Consider the following 27370-nt stretch of genomic DNA (forward strand, 5'->3'; position numbering starts at 1 on the left):
TCAGCCAAGCACCCCTCAGAAGGGGCCAGCCCAGAGGGGTCACCCCATGGCCAGCGGAAGCCCTTCCTGTTGGCTGACAGCAAGCACCAGGCCTGACCCAGAGCCCGGTCTCGAGCCAGGAGGAAGCCTACCTCCTCAGCTCCTGCCCCGCTGTGCCCCTTGGCAGCCCCAGGGCCCCTCTAACCTCAATGTGGAGCCAGGGAGAGGTGCCCGGCCCAGGGGCAGGCTGCGAGGCCAGTGGGCAGCCCTAGGCCCATTCCACCCCTCACCTCCCACGAAGCCCCTTCCGCACCCCCAGGCACCAGCTTTCTCACCAGGGGTGGCTCTGAGCACCCAGGACCCCTGCCCAGCCAAGACCACCTCCCTGGGCCCAATCCAGGCCCTGGGGACCCCCAGACCTGGGCCCAGAACCAGGGGGAGGGAGACGCCAGGAGCCTGCCAGGGTGGGTGTAGGACGCAGGGGCGGCGAGGGGCATGGCTTTGGAGCCGTGGGGGTTTGGGCTGCGGACACGGTGGGGCTGGGAGCGGGACAGGGTGTCTAAGCGCTGACCCCGCACTGGCCCCGGGGGAGGCGGGAGGGAGGCCCTGCCTTCCTGGACCAGAGGCTCCGACCTTGGGGTCTGGAGGCCGGGGACTCTGGGATGGAGGCCTCTGAGCGGGGCCCAGGCCGACCAGAACGGGCAGTGCAGGAAAGGCCGCCAAGCGTGCAGAAGGAACACCGTGTGTGCCAGGCCCACAGGGCCCGTCCAGGGTGGCACAGCCAACGTGACTCCAGGCGTTGTGGGGGCTGGTGGTGAGCTGAGAAGAGGTGCCAGGGGCACACCCACGTGGTGGGTGCTGTAGGGGAGGAGGCCGAGTCACCACCCCTTGAGCCGGCTGGGGACCCCACGGCCATCAGTCAGGCGGGCCCGCTCCTGGTGCCACCCAGAGGGACGATGCGGGCAGCCACCATGCTGGGACTCGGGAGTCGGCGTGGCCAGGAACCCGCGCACCCTGAGGCAGGGGGCACAGCGGACCGGGGCAGAGACGGGACCCCGGGGCGCACTCAGATGACCCTGCCACCCACCAGCACTGGGACCTCACCCCCAGACGTGGGCGGCCACACGCTGATGGGGGGCCCTGTCCTCGCAGGTCTGGAGGACAGCTCCTCGGTGCCCCCAGGGCTCCACAGGGCGAAGGATCCCCCACAGCCAGATGAGGCTCACGGGCAGCCCTCCGTCCTGAGGAACTGCCCAGGGCACAGGGCCACGGCCCAGCTACAGGGCGAGTGTGGCCTGGAGTCTCCGCGAGGGGAGACCCCAGCCCACCCCTCCCCCAGGGGAGATGAGCTTCTCCTGCAGAGGGGGCCACGGGTCCTGCTGAGCGCGGGCTAAGCTGCTGCTTCACGTCCCAGAGCCCAGCCCCGACAGAGGCCCACACTCCCGTGAGGCAGACCCCAGCCCAGAGCTGGGTGGGCATGGGGATGCGGGCCTCTCCCCACCCACCCCCGGGGGGCGCCTGGAGACTGGGAGGGGCTCCAGACCCACTCTGCCAGCTGGGAGGACGCAGAACTCCAAGACCGCACGCTCTCTGCAGCTCCCGACGACAGGGGCCGGTGCTCCACGTGGGGGGCCGGCCACTTCTCCACCTTCGATGGCCACACGTACGACTTCTCGGGGACCTGCAACTACGTCTTTGCGGCCGTCTGCAAGGATGCCCCATCCACCTTCAGCGTCCAGCTACGGCGAGAGCCTGCTGGGAACATCTCCCGGATCATTGTGGAGCTGGGGGCCTCTGCGGTCACCGTGCAGGACACAGTCATCACCATCAAGGACGTGGGGTAGGCCGGAAAGCCGGGAGGGGCAGCTGGGGGCCGGGGGCGGCGCTGACCACAGCTGCCCTGCAGGGTGGTCAGCCTGCCCCACACCAGCAACGGGCTCCAGATCACACCCTTCGGACAGAGCGTGAGGCTGCTGGCCAAGCAGCTGGAAATGGAGCTGGTGGTCATGTGGGGTCCCGGTGCCCATCTCATGGTGAGGGCGTCAGCAGGGGGCGGGGGGCGGGCTGGGGAGCCTGGGCTTCCCAGGGGCTTGAGGACAAGCTAGTGAGAACGGGGATCCCCAGTGAGGAGCTGGGCGGGCAGGCCTGGGTCCTCCCCTGTGAGGGGCCTCTGCGCCCCTGGAGCGGGTGTGAGTAGCTCCTGGGGGGCCCCGGGGCCCTGTGCCCCTCCCCGCCCACCCAACGGCAGTGCCCACCCCTGCAGGTGCTGGTGGAGAGGAAGTACATGGGCAAGATGTGCGGGCTGTGTGGGAACTTCGACGGCGAGAAGACCAACGAGTTTCTGAGCGAGAACGGTAGGTGAGGGCTGGCGGCCCCCGCTGTGGCCCGGCAACCGGGGTGCTGACCCCGCCCTGCCCCCCCAGGCCAACTGCTGGAGCCCCACAAGTACGCTGCCCTCCAGAAGCTGGATGACCCCAACGAGATCTGTGCCTATGAGGCCATCCCCAGCCCCCGGCTCCTGCAGGCAGAGCACGTGTGTGAGGCGGCGGGGCCGGGCTCCCGGGGTTGGAGGTGGGGGGCCTATCACCAGGGTGGGGCCAGCCCATGGGGTCTGACAGGGACCCAGGCCAGCAACACCCCAGCCTTGCAGGGCATGTGTGTGGTGGGGAACGTGCCTTGGCCCCCATGACCCTGCGTGGCCCTGTGTCCAGGCCCAGACCTGCCTGCAGCTGCTGACCCTGGTGGCGCCCGAGTGCACCGTGCCCCAGGAGCCCTTCCTGCTGAGCTGCCAGGCGGACATGGCCGCATGCGTGGAGCCCGGCCGGCGTAACTGCAGCTGCGCCACGCTGTCCGAGTACTCACGCCAGTGCAGCATGGCCGGCCAGCCCGTCAGCAGCTGGCGGGGCCTCGACCTCTGCTGTGAGTCCCGGGGAACGAGGAGAGGGCCAGGGCGGGTGGTGGGGGGTCAAGCTGGGGGCCGCAGGCCCCTCTCACAGGGCAGCTCAACCTGCAGCTGTGGGCCAGTGCCCGGCCAACCAGGTGTACCGCGAGTGCGGCGAGACCTGCGTGCAGACCTGCTCCAACCCGCAGCACAGCTGCTCCAGCTTCTGCACCTTCGGCTGCTTCTGCCCAGAAGGTGAGGGCATCACCCTCCCAGGACCCCCTAGCGGAGCCCAGAGCCGGGCCTCCATGCCCCCAACCCCAGGCTGGGAGCCAGGACCCGCGGCCCCAGACGCTCCACTGGGACTTGCCCCAGCGAAGGCTCTGCCTGCCCTGTGCACGTGCAGGTGCCCACCCTCAGGGAGCAGGGTGGTGGCAGGGCAGGGCCTGCCACCCATGGGGCAGCACTCAGGGAGGGGGTAGGGCCGAGGGGAAGGGCTCTCCCATGACCCCACAGGCGGGGCAGGGCCCAGCCGCAGCCCCAGGAAGCCCCTCTCCTGCAGGGATGGTTCTGGATGACATCTCGAAAAACCACAGCTGTGTTCCCGAGCCCCAGTGCCCCTGCATGCTCAGCGGGGTGGCTTATGCCCCCGGGGAGGTCACAACAGCCGCCTGCCAGACCTGGTGAGTGCCGGGCCGCGGGAGAGGGCGTGCAGGCCAGCGGGGGGTGCTGGGGAACGCTGGGTCACGCCTGCCACCCACAGCCGGTGCTCGGGGGGCCACTGGGAGTGTGAGGAGCGGCCCTGCCCACGGCGCTGTGCCCTGGAGGGCGGCTCCTTCGTCACCACGTTCGACGCCAGGCCCTTCCGCTTCCATGGCACCTGCACCTACGTCCTTGTGCAGGTAGGACACACCCCCACCAGGGGCCCCGCCACAGGCGGGGGGACACCGTGAGCGCCCTGGGGCCTGACCTGAGCCACCCTCCCCCAGAGCCCCCAGCTCCCTGACGGTGGCTCGCTCATGGCTGTGTTCGACAAGTCTGGGTACTCTCACTCGGAGACCTCCCTGGTTGCTGTCATCTACAAGTCCAGCAAGGTGAGGCCACCCTACCTGTGCCCCAGGCAGACACACCCCAGCTCCCGCTTCACCCTGCCTGGCCCACACGAGGTGGGGGCTTCCCCTGCTCCCGGCCCCCTGTAACTCAAGCCTCCTTCCCCCAGGACAAAATCGTGATTTCTCAGGATGAGGTGGTCACCAGCAACGGGGACACCAAGTGGCTGCCATACAAGACTCGTATGTCCCCAGCCCTACCCGGCACCCAGGGCCTCACTGAGCTGGGTCCCAAAGCAGGCCACCCGCTGAGGCTCCTGTCCCCTCAGGAAACATCACGGTCTTCAGGCAGACATCCACCCACCTTCAGATGGTCACCACCTTCGGGCTAGAGCTTGTGATCCAGCTGTGGCCCGTGTTCCAGCTGTACATCACCGTCGGGCCCCAGTTCAGAGGCCAGACCAGAGGTGAGTCCCACCCCAGTCTGCCCAGGGCTGGCCCAGACGCCCCTCCCTGCCCGGCCTGGCCACCCCAGAGGAGGAGGGCCCGGCAGAGCCTGGCGCTGACCCAGCCCATCCAGCACCACAGCTGGCCCTCCCAGTGTGGTTAGGGGAGGAGGGGGCCTCAGGGAGCGCAGGGCAGGACAGGAAGGAGCACAGGCCACCCACCCTCGCCACCGGCCCAGGGCTCTGCGGCAACTTCAACGGGGACACGACGGACGATTTCACCACGAGCATGGGCATCGCCGAGGGCACTGCCTCGCTTTTCGTGGACTCCTGGCGAGCAGGAAACTGCCCCGCTGCTCTGGAGCGTGAGATCGACCCCTGCTCCATGAGCCAGCTCAACAGTGAGTGCTGCCCAGGAAGGGCGGGGTGGGCGGGAGACCCCGGGCAGCTGATACACGCCCGCCTGTCCCCCCAGAGGTGTGTGCGGAGACCCACTGCGCGGTGCTGGTGCAGAAGGGCACGGTGTTTGAGAACTGCCACGCCACCGTGGACCCCAAGCCCTTCTACAAGGTGGGTGGGGCCGTGGGCATGGAGAGGCCCCTGGGGAGACCCTCGGGGTTCCAGGAGGACGCTCATGGCCACTGTCTGCCCGCAGAGGTGCGTGTACCAGGCCTGCAACTACGAGGAGACATTCCCGCACATCTGCGCTGCCCTCGGTGACTACGCGCTGGCGTGCGCCTCACGGGGCGTCCTGCTGCAGGGCTGGAGGAGCAGCGTGGACAACTGCAGTGCGTGGGGGGGGCGGGACCTGTGTGGTGGGCTCAGCGGAGTGGGAGGGGCCTGTGTGGTGGGAGGGACTTGTGGCGGCGGGCAAAGTGGGGCTGGAGGTGTCTGCGGGGCTTGTGGGTGGGCGTGGCCTATGGGGGCGGGCACAGCAGGTGGGCGTGGCCTGCGAGGCGGGCACAGAGGGCGCCTCCCCAGGATCTGTCTCCTGTCCCCCGGACCCCCGCAGGCATTCCCTGCACAGGCAACCAGACGTTCAGCTACGACAGCCAGGCCTGTGACCACACGTGCCTGTCACTAACTGACCGCGAGGCCGAGTGCCACCCCAGCGCTGTGCCGGTGGACGGCTGCAACTGCCCCGAGGGCACCTACCTGAACCACAAGGCCGAGTGTGTGCGCAAGGCCCAGTGCCCCTGCCTCCTGGACAACCACGGGTTCATCCTGGCCGACCAGTCCACCATGGTCAACGGGGTCGTCTGGTGAGCAAGGGCTCCGGAGGGCAGCTGCCCGGCCTGCGGCCCTGCCGAGGCAGTGCTCACCCGGCTTCTCTCCCACAGCCACTGCATCAGTGGGCGGTTGAGCTGTCCAGTGCGGCCTCAGATGCTTTTGGGTATGTGGCTACGGCCAAGGCTGGCGGAGCTGGACTGCGGGGGCCTCGGCTCCTCTGTGTCCACCTCACCCCGGGCCCCTTGTCTCTGCAGCAACCTGCTCAGCCCCAAAGACCTTCCAGTCCTGCAGTCAGTCCTCGGAGGACAAGTTTGGGGCAGCCTGCGCCCCCACCTGTCAGATGCTGGCCACTGGCACCCCCTGTGTAAGGAGCGAGGGGCAAGGGTGCTCCTTGGTAGAGCAGAGCCCACTGCCTGAGGAAGCCGAGGATGCCCTGGGGCGGACACTCCCACAGTGGGCGTCCCACAGCTCCTTGGTCCATGAGAGGATTCCCACGGGCCCTTCAGGGACGGCAGGCCATGCTCCATCCCACCCACCCCATGATGCGTGTGACCGACGGCCTGGCCGCCAAGCGTGCTCCTCTGTGGGCTCCCCGAGGACTGAGGGCCCTGCTGCTTGGGAAGGGGCTAGAGCAGCCCAGCCGTGATGCCCCTAAGGGCGGGGCGGGGCAGCTTTGATAAGAGAAAGGCCCAGAGCAGGGTTTATGCAGGGAGAGGCCTGGGAAGAACACAGTAGGGGGCCTCAGAAGGGCCCAGGGCTCTAGTGGCCGCAAGTGGGGCTACCCTCCAGGGGCCACCGACCCTCCTCCCCCAGGTGCCCACGAAGTGTGAGCCCGGATGTGTCTGTGCCAAGGGGCTCTACGAGAATGCCAGCGGGCAGTGCGTGCCCCCCGAGGAGTGCCCATGCGAGTTTGCCGGCATCTCCTATCCCCGGGGTGCTGAGCTCCACACCGACTGTAAGAGCTGGTGAGCTGCAACCCCACCCGCAAACCCTGGTGGCCCAACTGTCGTCAGGTGCTTGGCGTTGGCAGGGGCCCCTCCTACCCACAAGGCCAAGGGTCCTGTGGGGCGCGTGTGCCCAGGTCATCCCCCGAACTCCAGGACACCCTGCTCCTCCCACAGCATCTGCTCAAATGGGACATGGTCCTGCCAGCAGAGCGCCCACTGCCCGTCCACCTGCAGCCTCTATGGGGAGGGCCACGTGGTCACCTTTGACGGGCAGCGCTTTGTGTTCGATGGCAATTGCGAGTACATCCTGGTCACGGTGAGTGCGCGCCAGGCCACGGGGCCAATGTGGGGCTGGGGGCCACGGGGCCGGCTCCTCAACACCCCTTCCCCACAGGACGGCTGCAATGCCAGTGACTCGCAGCCCACCTTCAAGATCCTGACAGAGAACGTCGTGTGCGCAAAGTCGGGTGCCACCTGCTCGAGGGCCATAAAGATCCTCCTGGGGGTAAGCAAGCGGGCAGCCTCCCCAACTGCCATGGGGCCCCAGAGCCTGGCCACTCAGGATCCTTGCTGACCTCTGCCCCTGACCTCCACGTCCACACCATGCTGGCAGTGTCCCCCAGAACTGGACAACGGTGCAGCGGGGAGGGGTCTCCCCCAAGCCTGACCCTCAGCCCTCAGCAGATTCCAGGGTGCCCTGGGACCTTCTCCCAACAAGGCTCTAGAGGGCAGGCCCCCAGGCCAGGAAAGCTCAGGCCAGGAGGGGGAAGACCCACAGCACTGAGCTGCTGCCCAGAGCGCAGGCAGCTGGTGACAGCTGCGCCCCCCAGGGCCTGTCCATCGTGCTGGCAGACGCCAACTACACGGTGAGCGGGGAGGACCCCGGCGTGCACTTCCGGGTCAAGGCTGGCTCCCTGCACCTGGTGCTGGACATCACCATCGGCAGCACGTACAACCTGACCCTCACCTGGAACAAGCACATGACCGTCTTCATCAAGGTCGCCCGCGCCTCCCAGGTACTGCTGCCCGCCCTGCGGCCTGGGGGTGTGGGGAGCCCCTGCCCGCCTGGCACCTGACACCGGCCCCCGCAGGATCCCCTCTGCGGCCTATGTGGCAACTACAATGGGAATATGAAAGACGACTTCCAGACACGCAGCAAGTACTTGGCATCCAGCGAGCTGGAGTTTGTGAACTCCTGGAAGGAGAGCCCACTGTGCGGCGACACCACCTTCGCGCTGGACCCCTGTAGCCTCAACACCTTCCGCCAATCTTGGGCCGAGCGCAAGTGCAGCATCATCAACAGCCAAACCTTCGCAGCCTGCCACGGCCAGGTGGGCCCCGCCCCGTCCGCCCTCACCCCGCCCACCATGGCCAGGTGGGCCCCGCCCCGCCCACCACAGCCAGGTGGGCTCCGCCCCGTCCCGCCCTCGCCCCGCCCGCCCTTGCCCCTCCCCACCTGGTGGGCCCCGTCCCGCCCCATCGCTCCCGCGCCCCGCCCCGCCCACGCCAAGCGGTCTGGGCAGGTCAGTGGGGCCAGGCCAGGTCCCACCTGACCCCGAGGGGCGCCCACAGGTCTACCGCCTGCCCTACTACGAGGCCTGCGTGCAGGACACGTGTGCGTGCGACACTGGCGGGGACTGCGAGTGCCTATGTGATGCTGTGGCCGCCTACGCCAAGGCCTGCGTGGACAAGGGCGTGTGTGTGGACTGGCGGTCCCCTGACTTCTGCCGTGAGTCCTGCTCTGGCCCTCCAGCCTCTGCAGGGCCGTGGCTGAGCTGCCAGGCTGCGGCGCTTCTCCAGAATGGGCGGCAGGCCATGCCCAGGGAGGCCTTGCAGAGGGACCCTGATCCCTGAAGGGCACTGAGCCTGGCGGGCGGACCCTGAGCCCAGCAGAGGGACCCTGAGCCCGGGAGGACCCTGATCCCGGGGGGACCCTGAGCCCGTGGGGACCCTGAGCCTGTGGGGACCCTGAGCCCGGCGGGGGGACCCTGAGCCCATGGGGACCCTGAGCCCATGGGGACCCTGAGCCCGGGGGGACCCTGATCCCAGGGGGACCCTGAGCCCGTGGGGACCCTGAGCCCGGGGGGACCCTGAGCCCGTGGGGACCCTGATCCCGGGGGGACCCTGAGCCCGTGGGGACCCTGAGCCCGGGGGGACCCTGATCCCGGGGGGACCCTAAGCCCGTGGGGACCCTGAGCCCGGGAGGACCCTGAGCCCATGGGGACCCTGAGCCCGGGAGGACCCTGATCCCGGGGGGACCCTAAGCCCGTGGGGACCCTGAGCCTGTGGGGACCCTGAGCCCAGGGGGACCCTGAGCCCGGCGGGGGGACCCTGAGCCCGGGGGGACCCTGAGCCCGTGGGGACCCTGAGCCCAGGGGGACCCTGAGCCCGGCGGGGGGACCCTGAGCCCGGGGGGACCCTAAGCCCGTGGGGACCCTGAGCCCGGGGGGACCCTGAGCCCGTGGGGACCCTGAGCCTGTGGGGACCCTGAGCCCAGGGGGACCCTGGGGACCCTGAGCCCAGGGGGACCCTGATCCCGGGGGGACCCTAAGCCCGTGGGGACCCTGAGCCTATGGGGACCCTGAGCCCAGGGGGACCCTGAGCCCGGCGGGGGGACCCTGAGCCCGGGGGGACCCTGAGCCCGTGGGGACCCTGAGCCCGGGGGGACCCTGAGCCCGGCGGGGGGACCCTGAGCCCGGGGGGACCCTAAGCCCGTGGGGACCCTGAGCCCGTGGGGACCCTGAGCCCGGGGGGACCCTGAGCCTGTGGGGACCCTGAGCCTGTGGGGACCCTGAGCCCGGGGGGACCCTGAGCCCAGGGGGACCCTGGGGACCCTGAGCCCAGGGGGACCCTGAGCCCAGGGGGACCCTGGGGACCCTGAGCCCAGGGGGACCCTGAGCCCAGGGGGACCCTGATCCCGGGGGGACCCTAAGCCCGTGGGGACCCTGAGCCTGTGGGGACCCTGAGCCCGGCAGGGGGACCCTGAGCCCGGCGGGCGGACCCTGAGCCCAGCAGAGGGACCCTGATCCCGGGGGGTCCCTGATCCTGGGGGGACCCTGAGCCCGGGGGGGACCCTGAGCCCGGCTCCACCACTGATGGTGCCCCTCCCCGTAGCCGTGTACTGTGAGTTCTACAACACGCACACGCAGGTGGGTGGCGAGTTCCAGTACACCCAGGAGGCCAACTGCACGTGGCACTACCAGCCGTGCCTCTGCCCCGCGTCACCACAGAGCGTCCCTGACAACGTCGAAGGTCTGGGCGTGGGAGAGATGGGAGGAGGGCGGCCTGCAGCATTAGGACCACTGACAGGCGGGATGGGGAGCCAGATGGCAGGGAGCCTGACAGGCCCTCCGGGAGGGCTGAGGCCGGGGGAAGAGGGGCTTCCGGCTCGGGCATTGAGGTCTGGCCATTCTCTGCGTGCACCTCTCAGGTTGCTACAACTGCTCCCGGGATGAGTACTTCGATCACGACAAGGGGACGTGCATGCCATGCAGTAAGCTCAGCCCACTGCCCGCAAGCCCCCACCCCTCACAGAGCTCCCGGTGAGCCCCTGTGCACCCTGCTCCCTGGGACACAGCCAGACACCCAGGGAAAAGGGTCAGCCCTTGCTTCCCTGCACCAAACACCCACTATCCTGGCCTCTGAGAGTATGGGTGCACCAAACACCCACTCTCCCAGCCTCTGAGAGTGTGGATGCACCAAACACCCACTCTCCCGGCCCTGGTCGCAGGGCATACCCAGGCCTGCTGAGGAGTGTGGGTTCAGGGCAGGGACCTCCCCTGGGTTCAGCAACAGGCAGCTGGGGGGCACTGACCATCACCTGCAGCGACCCTGGGGCAGCATCCGGCCGGCCCTGCCAGTCCCCTCCAGGCCCATCCATGCCGACATGGGGAGTGGGGGAAGGATGGGAAGCAGGAGTCCCGACACTTCCATGGCAGCTCCAACCCCTGGGTTCCTGACAACCCCTGGGACACAACCGAAGGCTCTGCAGGGCCTCCCTGGGTGGGGGGCAGGGGGCGGGAGGGCAGCGCTCCTGACCAGCCCCCTTCTTGCAGTGCCGGTGCCCAGCACGCCAGCGCCAACAGGTGATTGCACACACGAGTGGGATCGTGGTGATGCGGGCTCTTCCCCGGCTCTCCCGGCTCTACTCCACGGGACGGCCCAGGAGGCCAGCCTCTGTCTGTCCACCGGGGCAGCAGCCGGGCACACGGGTGTCGGGGGCAGGTGCACCTGGGCCAGCCCTGGGGGAAGGAGCCAGACGGGAAGGGCGGGCAGGCCCCAACGCCCGGCCACTGAGCACCGCGGGGCCGCCTGCCCAGCAAAGGAGGCTCAGAGGCCCAGCAGGGAAGAGGGCTCCTCCTCAAGGGCGTGCGGGGGCAGCTGCCGACTCCACAGCAGCAGCACGCGTGTCCCCCACAGGCTCGCCTGCCACAGAAACCACGCCAGCCACGGCCACGGCCAGCACCGCGCTGATCCCCAGCACTGGGCTCGGCTCCCCAACAACACCCACGGGGCCCATGCAGACGCCCAGCCTCCCAGCCACGGCTTCTTCATCCACACAGGCAGGGACAGCCCCGACCACCCGGACACAACCAACGGTCTCCTCGGAGGGTAAGGCCCAGGCAGAGGCCCAATGGTGTGTGAGGAAGCACCCGGGGTGTGTGGGTGGGGCTGAAGGGGACACCAGGCACCGTCCCTGCAGAGTCACCTTGGAGCACCTCTGCTGTCACCACCCGGGCCACATCTGCACCGGTCCCCACAGCCACGCAAAGGTCCACAGCCACGGGCCCTCCCGTGACCTGGGCCACCACGCGGCCCACGGGGCCCTCCCTCAGCACCGCCACGCAGTCCACAGCTCGGGCCACGGTGCGCACCACAGCAGCCTCACCAAGCCTGGCAACATCAGGGACCGCCACAGGGAATGCCTCACCAAGCCTGGCAACGTCGGGGACTGCCACAGGGAACCCCGCAAGTAAGCATGCCACCATTGTCTGTCCCTGCAGAGAGGCCTCCACGGGGCAGCCCTGGTGCCCAGCCTGAGCCTCTGGGCCACAGGGAAGAGAGCGGCCTTGGGCGGCCCCTATGACCATGGGTCTAAGATGGGGGCGGCCCTCCCAGCTCATTACACTCCTCTCTATACATCTCCCAGACCACCAGACCCAAGCAGCCTTCCCCCATGGCCACCCTCACTGAGGGATCCACAGGCCTCAGGGTGCAAGGGCTCCAAAAGGCCCCTGAGCCACGCACAGGCCCCAGCTCGGGGGCAGGGCCACCAACTTCCCATTCCCCTGAGAGCAGGAGGGAAGAGGAAGCACCTGCCTGAGGCCGGGGCAGAGGAGCCCACCCTGAGAGTAGGGCTGCTAGGGAGGGACCCCAAAACCCACTGCAGACATTCAGGATGCAACAAGGGCCCACAGACAATGCCGGGACAGGGGGCTGGGAGAGGAACCAGAGTCATCCAGAAAGCTGCTGGACACCCCGCAGGCACACTAGAGCCACAGGTGTGGAGGCTGATGTGGAAGGCGTGGGCGACCCCAAAGCAGGGTACGAGGGGGAGGGAGTGAAATGACGCCCTGCTTTCAACAGCATCCTCAACACATCGATGGACCCCCGAAACCCCCATCAGCCAGGAGACACAGCGCACGGAGCCCCCACGACCGCCAGAGGGCACCACAGGGCCCAGCACAGCACACACGGGCCTGAGACCAACGGCCCCCACCACTGGGGCCGAGGGCAGCGCCAGCCCCAACACACCGGCTCCTCCCTCCACGGCCATGCCCATCACCCACTCCAGCACCACCCTTCCACTCCCTGTCCCCACCACACCCCAGACATCAACTCCACCCACAACCACCACACCCACAGCCACACCCACAGCCACACCACTGACAGAGACCACCACACCCACAGTCACAGCCTACCCAACCCCACCACCTCCAGAGACCCTTCCTGTCCACGTGTCAACATCGGCCACCTCCTCAGTGACTCCAACCTCTCACCAGGTTATCACCCTGACCGAGTCCCACACCACCTTCTCCACCACAAAGACAACTGGCACCCCTTCTCTATCAACACACACCCCTGTCACAGAGACAGTGCTCACACCCACAGCCACACCACTGACTACCACCACCACACCTACAGTCACACCACTGACAACCACCACAGGGACCACCACACCCACAGCCACGCCACTGACAGAGACCACCACACCCACAGCCACACCACAGACAACCACCACCACAGGGACCTCCAAACCCACAGCCACGCCACTGACAGAGACCACCACAGAAACCACCACAACCACACCACTGACAGAGACCACCACACCCACAGTCATACCACTGACAAAGACCACAACAGAGACCACCACACCCACACCACTGACAGAAACCACATCCACAGCCACACCAATGACAAAGACCACCACACCCACAGCCACACCACTGACAACCACCACCACAGGGACCTCCAAACCCACAGCCACGCCACTGACAGAGACCACCACACCCACAGCCACACCACTGACAGAGACCACCACACCCACAGTCATACCACTGACAAAGACCACAACAGAGACCACCACACCCACAGACACACCACTGACAGAAACCACATCCACAGCCACACCAATGACAAAGACCACATCCACAGCAACACCACTTACAGAGACCACCACACCCACAGCCACACCACTGACAGAGACCACCACAGAAACCACCACAACCACACCACTGACAGAGACCACCACAGAAACCACCACACCCACAGCCACACCACTGACAGAAACCACATCCACAGCCACACCAATGACAAAGACCACATCCACAGCAACACCACTGACAGAGACGACCACAGAAACCACCACAGTCACACCACTGACAGAGACCACCACACCCACAGCCACACCACTGAGAGATACCACCACAGAAACCACCACCACCACACCACTGACAGAGATCACCACACCCACAGCCACACCACTGACAAAGACCATGACACCCACAGCCACACCACTGACAAAGACCACCACACCCGCAGTCACATCACTGACAGAGACCACCACATCCACAGTCACATCACTGACAACAACCACAACAGAGACCACCACACCCACAGCCACACTGCTGACAATGACCACCACACCCACAGTCACACTACTGACAGAGACCACCACATCCACAGTCACATCACTGACAACAACCACAACAGAGACCACCACACCCACAGCCACACCGCTGACAATGACCACCACACCCACAGTCACACTACTGACAGAGACCACCACACCCACAGCCACACCACTGACAAAGACCATGACACCCACAGCCACACCACTGACAAAGACCACCACACCCACAGTCACATCACTGACAACAACCACAACAGAGACCACCACACCCACAGCCACACCGCTGACAGAGACCACAACAGAGACCACCACACCCACAGTCACACCACTGACAAAGACTACCACACCCACACCACTGACAGAAACCACCACACCCACACCACAGACAGAGACCACCACACCCACAGCCACACCACTGACAAAGACCACCACACCCACAGCCACACCACTGACAGAAACCACCACATCCACAGTCACATCACTGACAAAGACCACCACAAAAACCACTACACCCACAGCCACACCACTGACAGAGACCACCACACCCACAGCCACACCACTGACAGAGACCATGACACCCACAGCCACACCACTGACAAAGACCACCACACCCACAGTCACATCACTGACAGAGACCACCACATCCACAGTCACATCACTGACAACAACCACAACAGAGACCACCACACCCACAGCCACACTGCTGACAATGACCACCACACCCACAGTCACACTACTGACAGAGACCACCACATCCACAGTCACATCACTGACAACAACCACAACAGAGACCACCACACCCACAGCCACACCGCTGACAATGACCACCACACCCACAGTCACACTACTGACAGAGACCACCACACCCACAGCCACACCACTGACAAAGACCATGACACCCACAGCCACACCACTGACAAAGACCACCACACCCACAGTCACATCACTGACAACAACCACAACAGAGACCACCACACCCACAGCCACACCGCTGACAGAGACCACAACAGAGACCACCACACCCACAGTCACACCACTGACAAAGACTACCACACCCACACCACTGACAGAAACCACCACACCCACACCACAGACAGAGACCACCACACCCACAGCCACACCACTGACAAAGACCACCACACCCACAGCCACACCACTGACAGAAACCACCACATCCACAGTCACATCACTGACAAAGACCACCACAAAAACCACTACACCCACAGCCACACCACTGACAGAGACCACCACACCCACAGCCACACCACTGACAGAGACCATGACACCCACAGCCACACCACTGACAAAGACCACCACACCCACAGTCACATCACTGACAGAGACCACCACATCCACAGTCACATCACTGACAACAACCACAACAGAGACCACCACACCCACAGCCACACCGCTGACAATGACCACCACACCCACAGTCACACTACTGACAAAGACCACCACACCCACCGCCACACCACTGACAGAAACCACCACATCCACTGTCACATCACTGACAAAGACCACCACAAAAACCACTACACCCACAGTCACACAACTGACAGAGACTATAACAGAGACCACCACACCCACAGTCACACCACTGACAGAAACCACCACATCCACACCACAGACAGAGACCACCACACCCACAGTCACACCACTGACAGAGACCACAACAGAGACCACCACACCCACAGTCACACCACTGACAAAGACTACCACACCCACACCACTGACAGAAACCACCACACCCACACCACAGACAGAGACCACCACACCCACAGCCACACCACTGACAAAGACCACCACACCCACAGCCACACCACTGACAGAAACCACCACATCCACAGTCACATCACTGACAAAGACCACCACAAAAACCACTACACCCACAGCCACACCACTGACAGGGACCACCACACCCACAGCCACACCACTGACAGAGACCACAACAGAAACCACCACACCCACAGGCACACCACTGACAAAGACCACCACAAAAACCACTACACCCACAGTCACACAACTGACAGAGACTATAACAGAGACCACCACACCCACAGGCACACCACTGACAGAAACCACCACATCCACAGTCACATCACTGACAAAGACCACCACAAAAACCACTACACCCACAGCCACACCACTGACAGAGACAACAGAAACCACCACACCCACAGGCACACCACTGACAAAGACCACCACAGAAACCACCACACCCACAGGAACACCACTGACAACCACCACCATACCCACAGTCACACCACTGACAGAGACTACAATAGAGAGCACCACACCCACAGACACACCACTGACAGAAACCACAACATCCACACCACTGACAAAGACCACCACACCCACAGCCACACCACTGACAAAGACCACAACAGAGACCACCACACCCACACCACTGACAAAGACCACCACAAAAACCACTACACCCACAATCACACCACTGACAGAAACCACCACAGAAACCAGCACAGCCACACCACTGACAGAGACCATCATATCCACAGTCACACCACTGACAAAGACCACAACAGAGACCACCACACCCACAGCCACACCACTGACAAAGACCACCACACCCACAGCCACACCACTGACAGAAACCACCACATCCACAGTCACATCACTGACAAAGACCACCACAAAAACCACTACACCCACAGCCACACCACTGACAGAGACCACCACACCCACAGCCACACCACTGACAGAGACCACAACAGAAACCACCACACCCACAGGCACACCACTGACAAAGACCACCACAAAAACCACTACACCCACAGTCACACAACTGACAGAGACTATAACAGAGACCACCACACCCACAGTTACACCACTGACAGAAACCACCACATCCACAGTCACATCACTGACAAAGACCACCACAAAAACCACTATACCCACAGCCACACCACTGACAGAGACCACCACACCCACAGCCACACCAATGACAAAGACCACCATACCCACAGCCACACCACTGACAAAGACCACCACACCCACAGCCACACCACTGACAAAGACCACCACACCCACAGTCACACTACTGACAAAGACCACAACAGAGACCACCACACCCACAGACACACCATTGACAGAAACCACCACATCCACACCACTGACAAACACCACCACACCCACAGCTACACCACTGACAAAGACCACCACAAAAACCACTACACCCACAGTGACATCACTGACAGAGACTACAACAGAGACAACCACACCCACAGTCACACTATGGACCAAGACAACCAGAGAAACCACCACATCCACAGTCACACCACTGACAAAGACCACCACACCCACAGCCACACCACTGACAGAGACCACCACATCCACAGCCACACCACTGACAAAGACCACAACAGAGACCACCACACCCACACCACTGACAAAGACCACCACAAAAACCACTACACCCACAGTGACATCACTGACAGAGACTACAACAGAGACAACCACACCCACAGTCACACTATGGACCAAGACAACCAGAGAAACCACCACATCCACAGTCACACCACTGACAAAGACCACCACACCCACAGCCACACCACTGACAGAGACCACCACACCCACAGTCACACCACTGACAAAGACCACAACAGAGACCACCACACCCACACCACTGACAAAGACCACCACAAAAACCACCACAGTCACACCACTGACAAAGACCACAACAGAAACCACCACACCCACAGCCACAACACTGACGGAGACCACCACATCCACACCAGTGACAAAGACCACCACATCCACAGCCACACCACTGACAAAGACCACCACACCCACAGCCACACCACTAACAAAAACCACCACACCCACAGTCACACCACTGACAGAAACCACAACATCCACACCACTGACAAAGACCACCACACCCACAGCCACACCACGGACCAAGACAACAGGAGAAACTACCATATCCACTGTCACACCACTGACAAAGACCACCATACCCACAGCCACACCACTGACAAAGACCACCACAAAAACCACTACACCCACAGTGACATCACTGACAGAGACCACAACAGAGACCACCACACCCACAGTCACACCACTGACAAAGACTACCACACCCACACCACTGACAGAAACCACCACACCCACACCACAGACAGAGACCACCACACCCACAGCCACACCACTGACAAAGACCACCACACCCACAGCCACACCACTGACAGAGACCACCACACCCACAGTCACACCACTGACAAAGACCACAACAGAGACCACCACACCCACACCACTGACAAAGACCACCACAAAAACCACCACAGTCACACCACTGACAAAGACCACAACAGAAACCACCACACCCACAGCCACAACACTGACGGAGACCACCACATCCACACCAGTGACAAAGACCACCACATCCACAGCCACACCACTGACAAAGACCACCACACCCACAGTCACACCACTGACAGAAACCACAACATCCACACCACTGACAAAGACCACCACACCCACAGCCACACCACGGACCAAGACAACAGGAGAAACTACCATATCCACTGTCACACCACTGACAAAGACCACCATACCCACAGCCACACCACTGACAAAGACCACCACAAAAACCACTACACCCACAGTGACATCACTGACAGAGACCACAACAGAGACCACCACACCCACAGGCACACCACTGACAAAGACCACCACAAAAACCACTACACCCACAGTCACACAACTGACAGAGACTATAACAGAGACCACCACACCCACAGTTACACCACTGACAGAAACCACCACATCCACAGTCACATCACTGACAAAGACCACCACAAAAACCACTACACCCACAGCCACACCACTGACAGAGACCACAACAGAAACCACCACACCCACAGGCACACCACTGACAAAGACCACCACACCCACAGGCACACCACTGACAAAGACCACCACACCCACAGTCACACCACTGACAAATACCACAACAGAGACCACCACACCCACAGAAACACCACTGACAGAAACCACAACATCCACACCACTGACAAAGACCACCACACCCACAGTCACACCACTGACAAATACCACAACAGAGACCACCACACCCACAGAAACACCACTGACAGAAACCACAACATCCACACCACTGACAAAGACCACCATACCCACAGCCACACCACTGACAAAGACCACCACAAAAACCACTACACCCACAGTGACATCACTGACAGAGACCACAACAGAGACCACCACACCCACAGTCACACCACTGACAAAGACTACCACACCCACACCACTGACAGAAACCACCACACCCACACCACAGACAGAGACCACCACACCCACAGCCACACCACTGACAAAGACCACCACACCCACAGCCACACCACTGACAGAAACCACCACATCCACAGTCACATCACTGACAAAGACCACCACAAAAACCACTACACCCACAGCCACACCACTGACAGAGACCACCACACCCACAGCCACACCACTGACAGAGACCACAACAGAAACCACCACACCCACAGGCACACCACTGACAAAGACCACCACAAAAACCACTACACCCACAGTCACACAACTGACAGAGACTATAACAGAGACCACCACACCCACAGTTACACCACTGACAGAAACCACCACATCCACAGTCACATCACTGACAAAGACCACCACAAAAACCACTACACCCACAGCCACACCACTGACAGAGACCACAACAGAAACCACCACACCCACAGGCACACCACTGACAAAGACCACCACAGAAACCACCACACCCACAGCCACACCACTGACAGAAACCACAACATCCACACCACTGACAAAGACCACCATACCCACAGCCACACCACTGACAAAGACCACCACAAAAACCACTACACCCACAGTGACATCACTGACAGAGACTACAACAGAGACAACCACACCCACAGTCACACTATGGACCAAGACAACCAGAGAAACCACCACACCCACAGCCACACCACTGACAAAGACCACCACACCCACAGCCACACCACTGACAGAGACCACCACACCCACAGTCACACCACTGACAAAGACCACAACAGAGACCACCACACCCACACCACTGACAAAGACCACCACAAAAACCACCACAGTCACACCACTGACAAAGACCACAACAGAAACCACCACACCCACAGCCACAACACTGACGGAGACCACCATAGAAACCACTACACCCACAGTCACACCACTGACAGAGACCACCACAGAAACCACTACACCCACAGTCACATCACTGACGGAGACCACCATAGAAACCACTACACCCACAGTCACACCACTGACAGAGACCACCACAGAAACCACTACACCCACAGTCACATCACTGACAGAGACCACCACAGAAACCAGCACAGCCACACCAATGACAGAGACCACCACACCCACAGCCACACCACTGACAATGACCACAACAGAGACCACCACACCCATACCACTGACAAAGACCACCACAGAAACCACCACATCCACAGTCACACCACTGACAGAGACCACAACAGAAACCACCACACCAACAGGCACACCACTGACAACCACCACCATACCCACACCCACACCACTGACAGAGACCACCACACCCACAGCCACACCACTGACAAAGACAACCAGAGAAACTACCACATCCACAGCCACTCCACTGACAGAGACTACCACACCCACAGCCACACCACTGACAAAGACCACCACACCCACAGCCACACCACTGACAAAGACAACCAGAAAAACTACCACATCCACAGCCACTCCACTGACAGAGACCAGCACAAAAACCACTACACCCACAGTCACACCACTGACAGAGACCACCACACCCACAGTCACACCACTGACAAAGACAACAGAGACCACCACACCCACAGACACACCACTGACAAAGACCACCACAAAAACCACTACACCCACAATCACACCACTGACAGAAACCACCACAGAAACCAGCACAGCCACACCACTGACAGAGACCACCACATTCACAGCCATACCACTGACAAAGACTACAACACAAACCACCACAGTCACAGCCACTCCACTGACAAAGACCACAACAGAGACCACCACACCCACACCACTGACAAAGACCACCACAAAAACCACCACAGTCACACCACTGACAAAGACCACAACAGAAACCACCACACCCACACCACTGACAGAGACCACCACACCCACAGTCACACCACTGACAAAGACCACCAAATCCCCAGCCACACCACTGACAACCACAATAGAAACCACCACAGTCACAGCCACTCCAGTGACAAAGACCACAACAGAGACCAGCACACCACTGACAAAGACCACCACACCCACAGCCACACCACTGACAACCACAACAGAAACCACCACACCCACAGCCACACCACTGACAATGACCACAACAGAAACCACCACACCCACACCACTGACAAAGACCACCACACCCACAGACACACCACTGACAGAGACCACAACAGAGACCACCACACCCACACCACTGACAGAGACCACCACACCCACAGACACACCACTGACAAAGACCACAACAGAAACCACCACACCCACAGCCACACCACTGACAATGACCACAACAGAGACCACCACACCCACACCACTGACAAAGACCACCACAGAAACCACCACACCTACACCACTGACAGAGACCACCACACCCACAGTCACACCACTGACAGAGACCACCACAGAAACCACTACACCCACAGTCACACCACTGACAGAGACCACCACACCCACAGCCACACCACTGACAGAGACCACAACAGAGACCACCACACCCACAGCCACACCACTGACAATGACCACAACAGAGACCACCACACCCACACCACTGACAAAGACCAACACAGAAACCACCACACCCACAGTCACACCACTGACAGAGACCACCATAGAAACCACTACACCCACAGGCACATCACTGACAGAGACCACCACAGAAACCACTACACCCACAGTCACACCACTGACAGAGACCACCACAGAAACCACTACACCCACAGTCACATCACTGACAGAGACCACCACAGAAACCAGCACAGCCACACCAATGACAGAGACCACCACACCCACAGCCACACCACTGACAATGACCACAACAGAGACCACCACACCCGTACCACTGACAAAGACCACCATAGAAACCACCACACCAACAGGCACACCACTGACAACCACCACCATACCCACACTCACACCACTGACAGAGACCACCACACCCACAGCCACACCACTGACAAAGACAACCAGAAAAACTACCACATCCACAGCCACTCCACTGACAGAGACTACCACACCCACAGCCACACCACTGACAGAGACCACCACACCCACAGCCACACCACTGACAATGACCACAACAGAGACCACCACACCCACACCACTGACAAAGACCACCACAGAAACCACCACACCCACACCACTGACAGAGACCTCCACACCCACAGACACACCACTGACAATGACCACAACAGAGATCACACCCACAGCCACACCACTGACAATGACCACAACAGAGATCACACCCACAGCCATACCACTGACAGAGACCACCACACCCACAGACAGACCACTGACAGAAACCACCACACCCACAGTCACACCACTGACAAAGACCAGCACACCCACAGCCACACCACTGACAAAGACTACCACAGAACCCACCACAGCCCCACCACTGACAAAGACCACCACAGACACCACTACAGCCACACCACTGACAAAGACCATCACACCCACAGGCACACCACTGACAACCACCACAGCAGAAACCACCACACCCAGAGCCACACCACTGACAAAGACCACCACAGAGACCACCACAGCCACATCACTGACAAAGACCACCACAGAGACCACCACAGCCACACCACTGACAAAGACTACCACAGAACCCACCACAGCCCCACCACTGACAAAGACCACCACAGACACCACTACAGCCACACCACTGACAAAGACCATCACACCCACAGGCACACCACTGACAACCACCACAGCAGAAACCACCACACCCAGAGCCACACCACTGACAGAGACCACCACACCCACAGTCACACCACTGACAAAGACCACCACAGAGACCACCACACCCACACCACTGACAAAGACCACAACAGAAACCACTACAGCCACACCACTGACAGAAACCACCACACCCACAGCCACACCACTGATAGAGACCACCACACCCACAGCCACACCACTGATAGAGACCACCACACCCACAGCCACACCACTGACAAAGACCACCACAGAGACCACCACAGCCACACCACTGACAAAGACCACCACAGAGACCACCACAGCCATACCACTGACAAAGACCACAACAGAAACCACTACAGCCACACCACTGACAAAGACCACCATAGGGTCCACCACACCTATAGCCACACCACTGACAAAGACCACCACAGAGACCACTACATCCACAGCCACACCACTGACAAAGACCACTGCACCTACAGTCCCACCACTGACAAAGACCACAACAGGGACCACTCAAGCCCAAAACTTGGTCAGCACAATAACAACCTCCACAGCCCCAATATCACATTCTACTTCAACCATCCTCCCTGTAAGCACTTCTCCACTGCTCAGTACTATCTCCCTTCCATCTACCAGTAGAGGCACTGGAACACCCGTGACACACACCACAACAGCTGCCCCCACTGGGCCACACACTCCATTCACCACTCACTCCAGTGCCACCTTTTCTGTCCACACCACCTCTCACACAACAGTTCTGCCAACAGGAACATCCTTCCGGACCACCACCACCCATTCCACCCCATCACATCCAGAGACCCTTCCCATCCATGTGTCAACATCTGTGACTTCAACCTCTCACCAAGTCATCACCCCAACTGAGTCCCATGCTACCTACTCCACCACAAAGCCTACTGGCACCCCAACGCCATTGACACACGTCCCGGTCACATCCACGGCACCCACATCCATATCCCCACTGCTGACAACAACAATAGGGAGCACCACACCCACAACCCTGCCACTCACAAAGACCACAACAGGGACCACACAAACCCAGAGCTCAGTCAGCACAGCACCACTACAAAGCTCTAGCTTCAGCTCTCCATTGTCTTCTCCAGCTTCTCTGAACCCAAGCCAAAGTCCTTTAACCACTTCTGTTTCTGTGTCGACTCTTCCCCATTACCCCTCTTCTTCCACTGTCCCAATCCCCTCCTCCTTGCCCACTGTTTCCTCTCCTCCTCCTCACGGGTCCTCGAACACCTCTCCTTTGATATCGTCTTCCCCTTCCCCTTCTGCAGTCTCCACTTCACACAGCATCCCAAGCGTCAGCTCAGCTCCACACAGTCCCTCGCCCTCTGCACCTCTGACCATGTCACAAACAGCGTCCCTGCCAACCAGCCCCCCTTCCGCAGCCGCCTCCACACCCATCAGGGCCTCCCTGTCACCTCCATCAGCTCCCACCCTGTCCCCTGCCCCCACTGTTAGTACGGTCATCCTGTCTACACCCCGGACCACGGTCAGCAGTCCCACTTCCTCTGTCCCATCCTCTCAGTCCACCACCGCCCAGTCCACCTCTCTCACCACCCAAACCCCCACCCACGGCCTCCTGTCTTCTACACTGGGGGTGACAGCCGTCCCAAGTTCTCCAGCCACCAACCTCACCACCAGACAGCCGAGTACCACCAGGCTGCAGACTACTGTGTTCCTAGCCAGCTCCATCACTGCACACGGAAGCTCCTCCCTCCCCACCACCAGGTCTGTGTCCACTGAGAGCCAGTCCATCTCCTCTCTCGTCACATCTCTTCCCAGCTCTGCAGGTGAGTGACAGCTCTGCAGCCACCTCATGACCCACGGGGCACACTTCTCAGCCTTGTCTGTGTGTTCTGGACAACACTCTGGGCCACTCCCATTGGATCCCCGCCTTTTCTTGTCCCCTCACACCTCCTGATGACCCTGTGGGTGCTGCCTCTCCCCCAACCTCTGCTGCACCCCATCACGCCTTGCCCACACCCACAGAGGCTGGTCCGGCTCTCACAGCAAGTGTATGTTTCTCCCCTCTAAAGCTATCACTTGCCCTGCCTAGGGACGGTCGGGCAGCACAGGACCACGAGCAGACTTGGGGTCATGCACAACCAGCTGGAGCTGCAGCCGCAGCCTCTGGCCAGCCCTGGCGTGCCACCCCAGGTCTCCAAGCTCTGGTGCTTCAGCCATGTCCTGGGGGTGTCTGGAAGGACAGGGCCACAGCTCCCCCACCCCCTCTCCATCCTGCCCTCTGCTGTATGCTGCTCACATGTCCTCTGGGCCTCTCCTCGGCCTTTCTTGGCCAGGTCAGTGAACTCCAGCCTGGCCAGCCTCACCCAGGTTACAGAAAGCACACACACAGCTCACTTCAGGTGCTTGCCAGGGGCTGAACTGGAACTAGTGGCTGGGGTGCCCAGGCCTCAGTGCTGCAGGTGCCTCCAGCTCTGCTCTGCCTTCCTGCTCGAGACCTGCCCGAGCCCCCTGTCCTCCAGGGATGCCTCTCCCTTGCATGGCATGCCTCTCCCTTGCATGGCATGCATCCCCAGGCTTCCCACAGTGGGACACCTGCCACTGCAGGATGGCACTGACAGGCAGCCTGCTCTCTTGAGGGACGAGGACCAGGGAGAGGCTGCCTGTCGAGGAGGAGACCAGAGTGTGGGGTGAGAGCAGGAGCAGGAGATGGAGCAGAGGAGGGCTGGGGCAATGGGAACCATAGGGACGCACCCCGAGCTCTGTCCCTACCAAGCCTCTCACCTCACCTCCAGTGGAAAAGCAAGGCAGGCAAGGCTTGAAGCCACAGGCAGGCCTCGCATGGGGGCAGGTGGGAAGGTGAGAGCCACTGTGCAGTCTTCCCTTTTTCACTGAAGTCCCACACTGGCAGTTCTCTGACGGGCACCCAAGCCTGTCCACTGCAATGGATGCAGGGCAGAGCTCACAGCCGGGTCCACATCCAGCCTGCCCCCAGTAGCACAGACCGCTGCAGGGAGTTCGTGCGATACCATCTGTTCCCATGGGGTACACTGACACCTACCCCATCCCTCTCACAGGTACTGAGACCAGCAGATCAGAGACAGCTCCGCCCACAGGTTGGTGCTGGGCCGGGAGGGAAGGTGGCGAGGGAGGCTGGGGGCTGAGCATGGCTCCACCAGGGCCAGGGCTGGAATCGGCCTCACCCTCTGAGAAACCCTCGACCTTAAGGGACATCCAATGCAGCCAGTTTTCAGTAAGAAAAAACACAACGAGAGACTTAACGTTAGGCTTTGTTTCTACACAAAGCTGTGAGGTCTGACCTTGGTGGGGCTCAGACAAGGGGAGATGGCCCGGGCCCCAGGGTGGGGACCCAGGAGAGACACCACTGTGGGCAGGTGCCCAAGTGGCCCGTTCAGATCATCTAAGCAGTCAGGCAGCTGGCAGCCTTCCCTCGGCGGAGCCAGCACCACCCACTGTGCCGCAGAACAAGGGGTTAAAAACCCCCGTCCTAGAGCCAGGTATGTCAGCTCCTGCTCTCGAGGGGGACAGGTGCGGAGCCCCCAGAGGCCACGCCCCGGGGTTGCTGTCTGACGCCTGCCTCTCCACGCCCAGGGGCCTGCAGCGTGAAGGTGTCTGAGGAAGAAGTCACTTACCAGGGGTGCACGGCCAACATCACAGTGACCCGCTGCGAGGGTGTGTGCACCTCCTCGGCCAGGTGAGCCATTGGCCCTGTGCAGCACCTGTCCAGGTCCTGGGCTGGGAGCCCGCCCTGCCCAACAGAGGCACTTCTCACAGAAGCTAGGGAAGATCCACCGAGAGCTCCCAGCCCCAGCAGCGTGCCGCCCCGTCAGGTCACCCTGGCCCCCACACACACACCTGTCTGCGCCACACCTGCTGGGAGCAGGGGGGCTCAGAAACGGGAGCCAGCCCCTGCCTGAAGGCCCAGGCTGGGATCCTGGCGCCCACCTCTCCAAGGGCCCGGGAGGGGCACCCTGAGGCAGCTGCCCTGACGCACGCGCCACCACTGCTCCTCTGCAGCTTCAACACCAACACCATGCAAGTGGCCACCACCTGCAGCTGCTGCCACCCCGTCAGCTCCTACGAGGAGCAGCTCGTGCTGCCCTGCACGGACCCTGCGGTGCGGGGGCAGCAGCTGGTGCTCACGGTGCAAGTGTTCAGCAGCTGTGCATGCCGCCGCCGGCGCTGCGGAGACTAGAGCTGCATCCACAAAACCGCCCCGACACGCTGGGCCCCGCAGCCCCTCCCGAGGCATAGCCGCGGCCTCCGAGAGCCTCCGAGGGGGCTCGCCTGGGCCCCCAGAGAGAAAGGAGGTGCAGGTGGGCTTCTGCAGACCCGACTGGACCCAGCAGGCTGCACTGGACTGGCTGGCCTCCGGGGCCACACAGGGCACTGCCTGCACGCCCACGGCTCGTGCACACAGCCTCCAGGCCTGCTGGGACCAGGACCCGGGGTGAGAGCAGCAAGGAAGGCCGTCCAGAACGGGCTCCTGGGAGGCCGGGCCCCCGAGCAGAGGATCGGGGAGAGACACAGGTCACGGCGCACAGAGGGAAGCAAAGGGGGAGGAGCACCCCAGCTGCCTGCCGACAAAGCTCACCCTGGGGAGGGGGCACCAGGCGCTGTGCCCCACAGCCCCGGTGAACGGGTGACAAATAAACGCACTGGTCAAAGCA

At 61.8% G+C, this 27370-nt stretch overlaps 1 protein-coding gene across 1 annotated transcript; it reads left to right on the forward strand.

Annotated features, from left to right (window-relative positions):
* The first annotated feature begins 935 nt into the window (after positions 1–935).
* On the forward strand, positions 936–27370 carry LOC139180692 (mucin-6). The gene is made up of 38 exons (XM_070782817.1): positions 936–1131; positions 1576–1819; positions 1886–2012; positions 2243–2333; positions 2403–2512; positions 2691–2898; positions 2993–3115; positions 3423–3543; positions 3624–3762; positions 3850–3954; positions 4080–4152; positions 4239–4376; positions 4595–4756; positions 4831–4925; positions 5011–5143; positions 5368–5617; positions 5696–5748; positions 5840–5949; positions 6399–6550; positions 6707–6848; positions 6927–7037; positions 7363–7548; positions 7624–7863; positions 8105–8261; positions 9647–9784; positions 9963–10025; positions 10211–10287; positions 10588–10691; positions 10952–11143; positions 11235–11504; positions 12119–17265; positions 17323–17862; positions 17953–18340; positions 18587–19602; positions 19838–24505; positions 25757–25795; positions 26292–26394; positions 26718–27370. Exons 1-38 carry the CDS (start codon positions 936–938, stop codon positions 26893–26895), a joined length of 16389 nt encoding a protein of 5462 aa, XP_070638918.1. The 3' UTR covers positions 26896–27370.

This window comes from Bos indicus, chromosome 29 (genome assembly GCF_029378745.1).
Source record: "Bos indicus isolate NIAB-ARS_2022 breed Sahiwal x Tharparkar chromosome 29, NIAB-ARS_B.indTharparkar_mat_pri_1.0, whole genome shotgun sequence".
Classification (NCBI taxonomy): Eukaryota; Metazoa; Chordata; class Mammalia; order Artiodactyla; family Bovidae; genus Bos; species Bos indicus.

What these genes read in the sequence shown, in the direction of transcription:
- LOC139180692 (XM_070782817.1), top strand. Translation starts at nt 936, where the DNA reads ATGCGGGCAGCCACCATGCTGGGACTCGGGAGTCGGCGTGGCCAGGAA. An exon ending in GGCTCCTGCAGGCAGAGCAC is followed by an intron (nt 2,513 to 2,690) that starts GTGTGTGAGGCG and finishes CCCTGTGTCCAG; the next exon opens with GCCCAGACCTGCCTGCAGCT. An exon ending in GAGCAGCGTGGACAACTGCA is followed by an intron (nt 5,144 to 5,367) that starts GTGCGTGGGGGG and finishes GGACCCCCGCAG; the next exon opens with GCATTCCCTGCACAGGCAAC.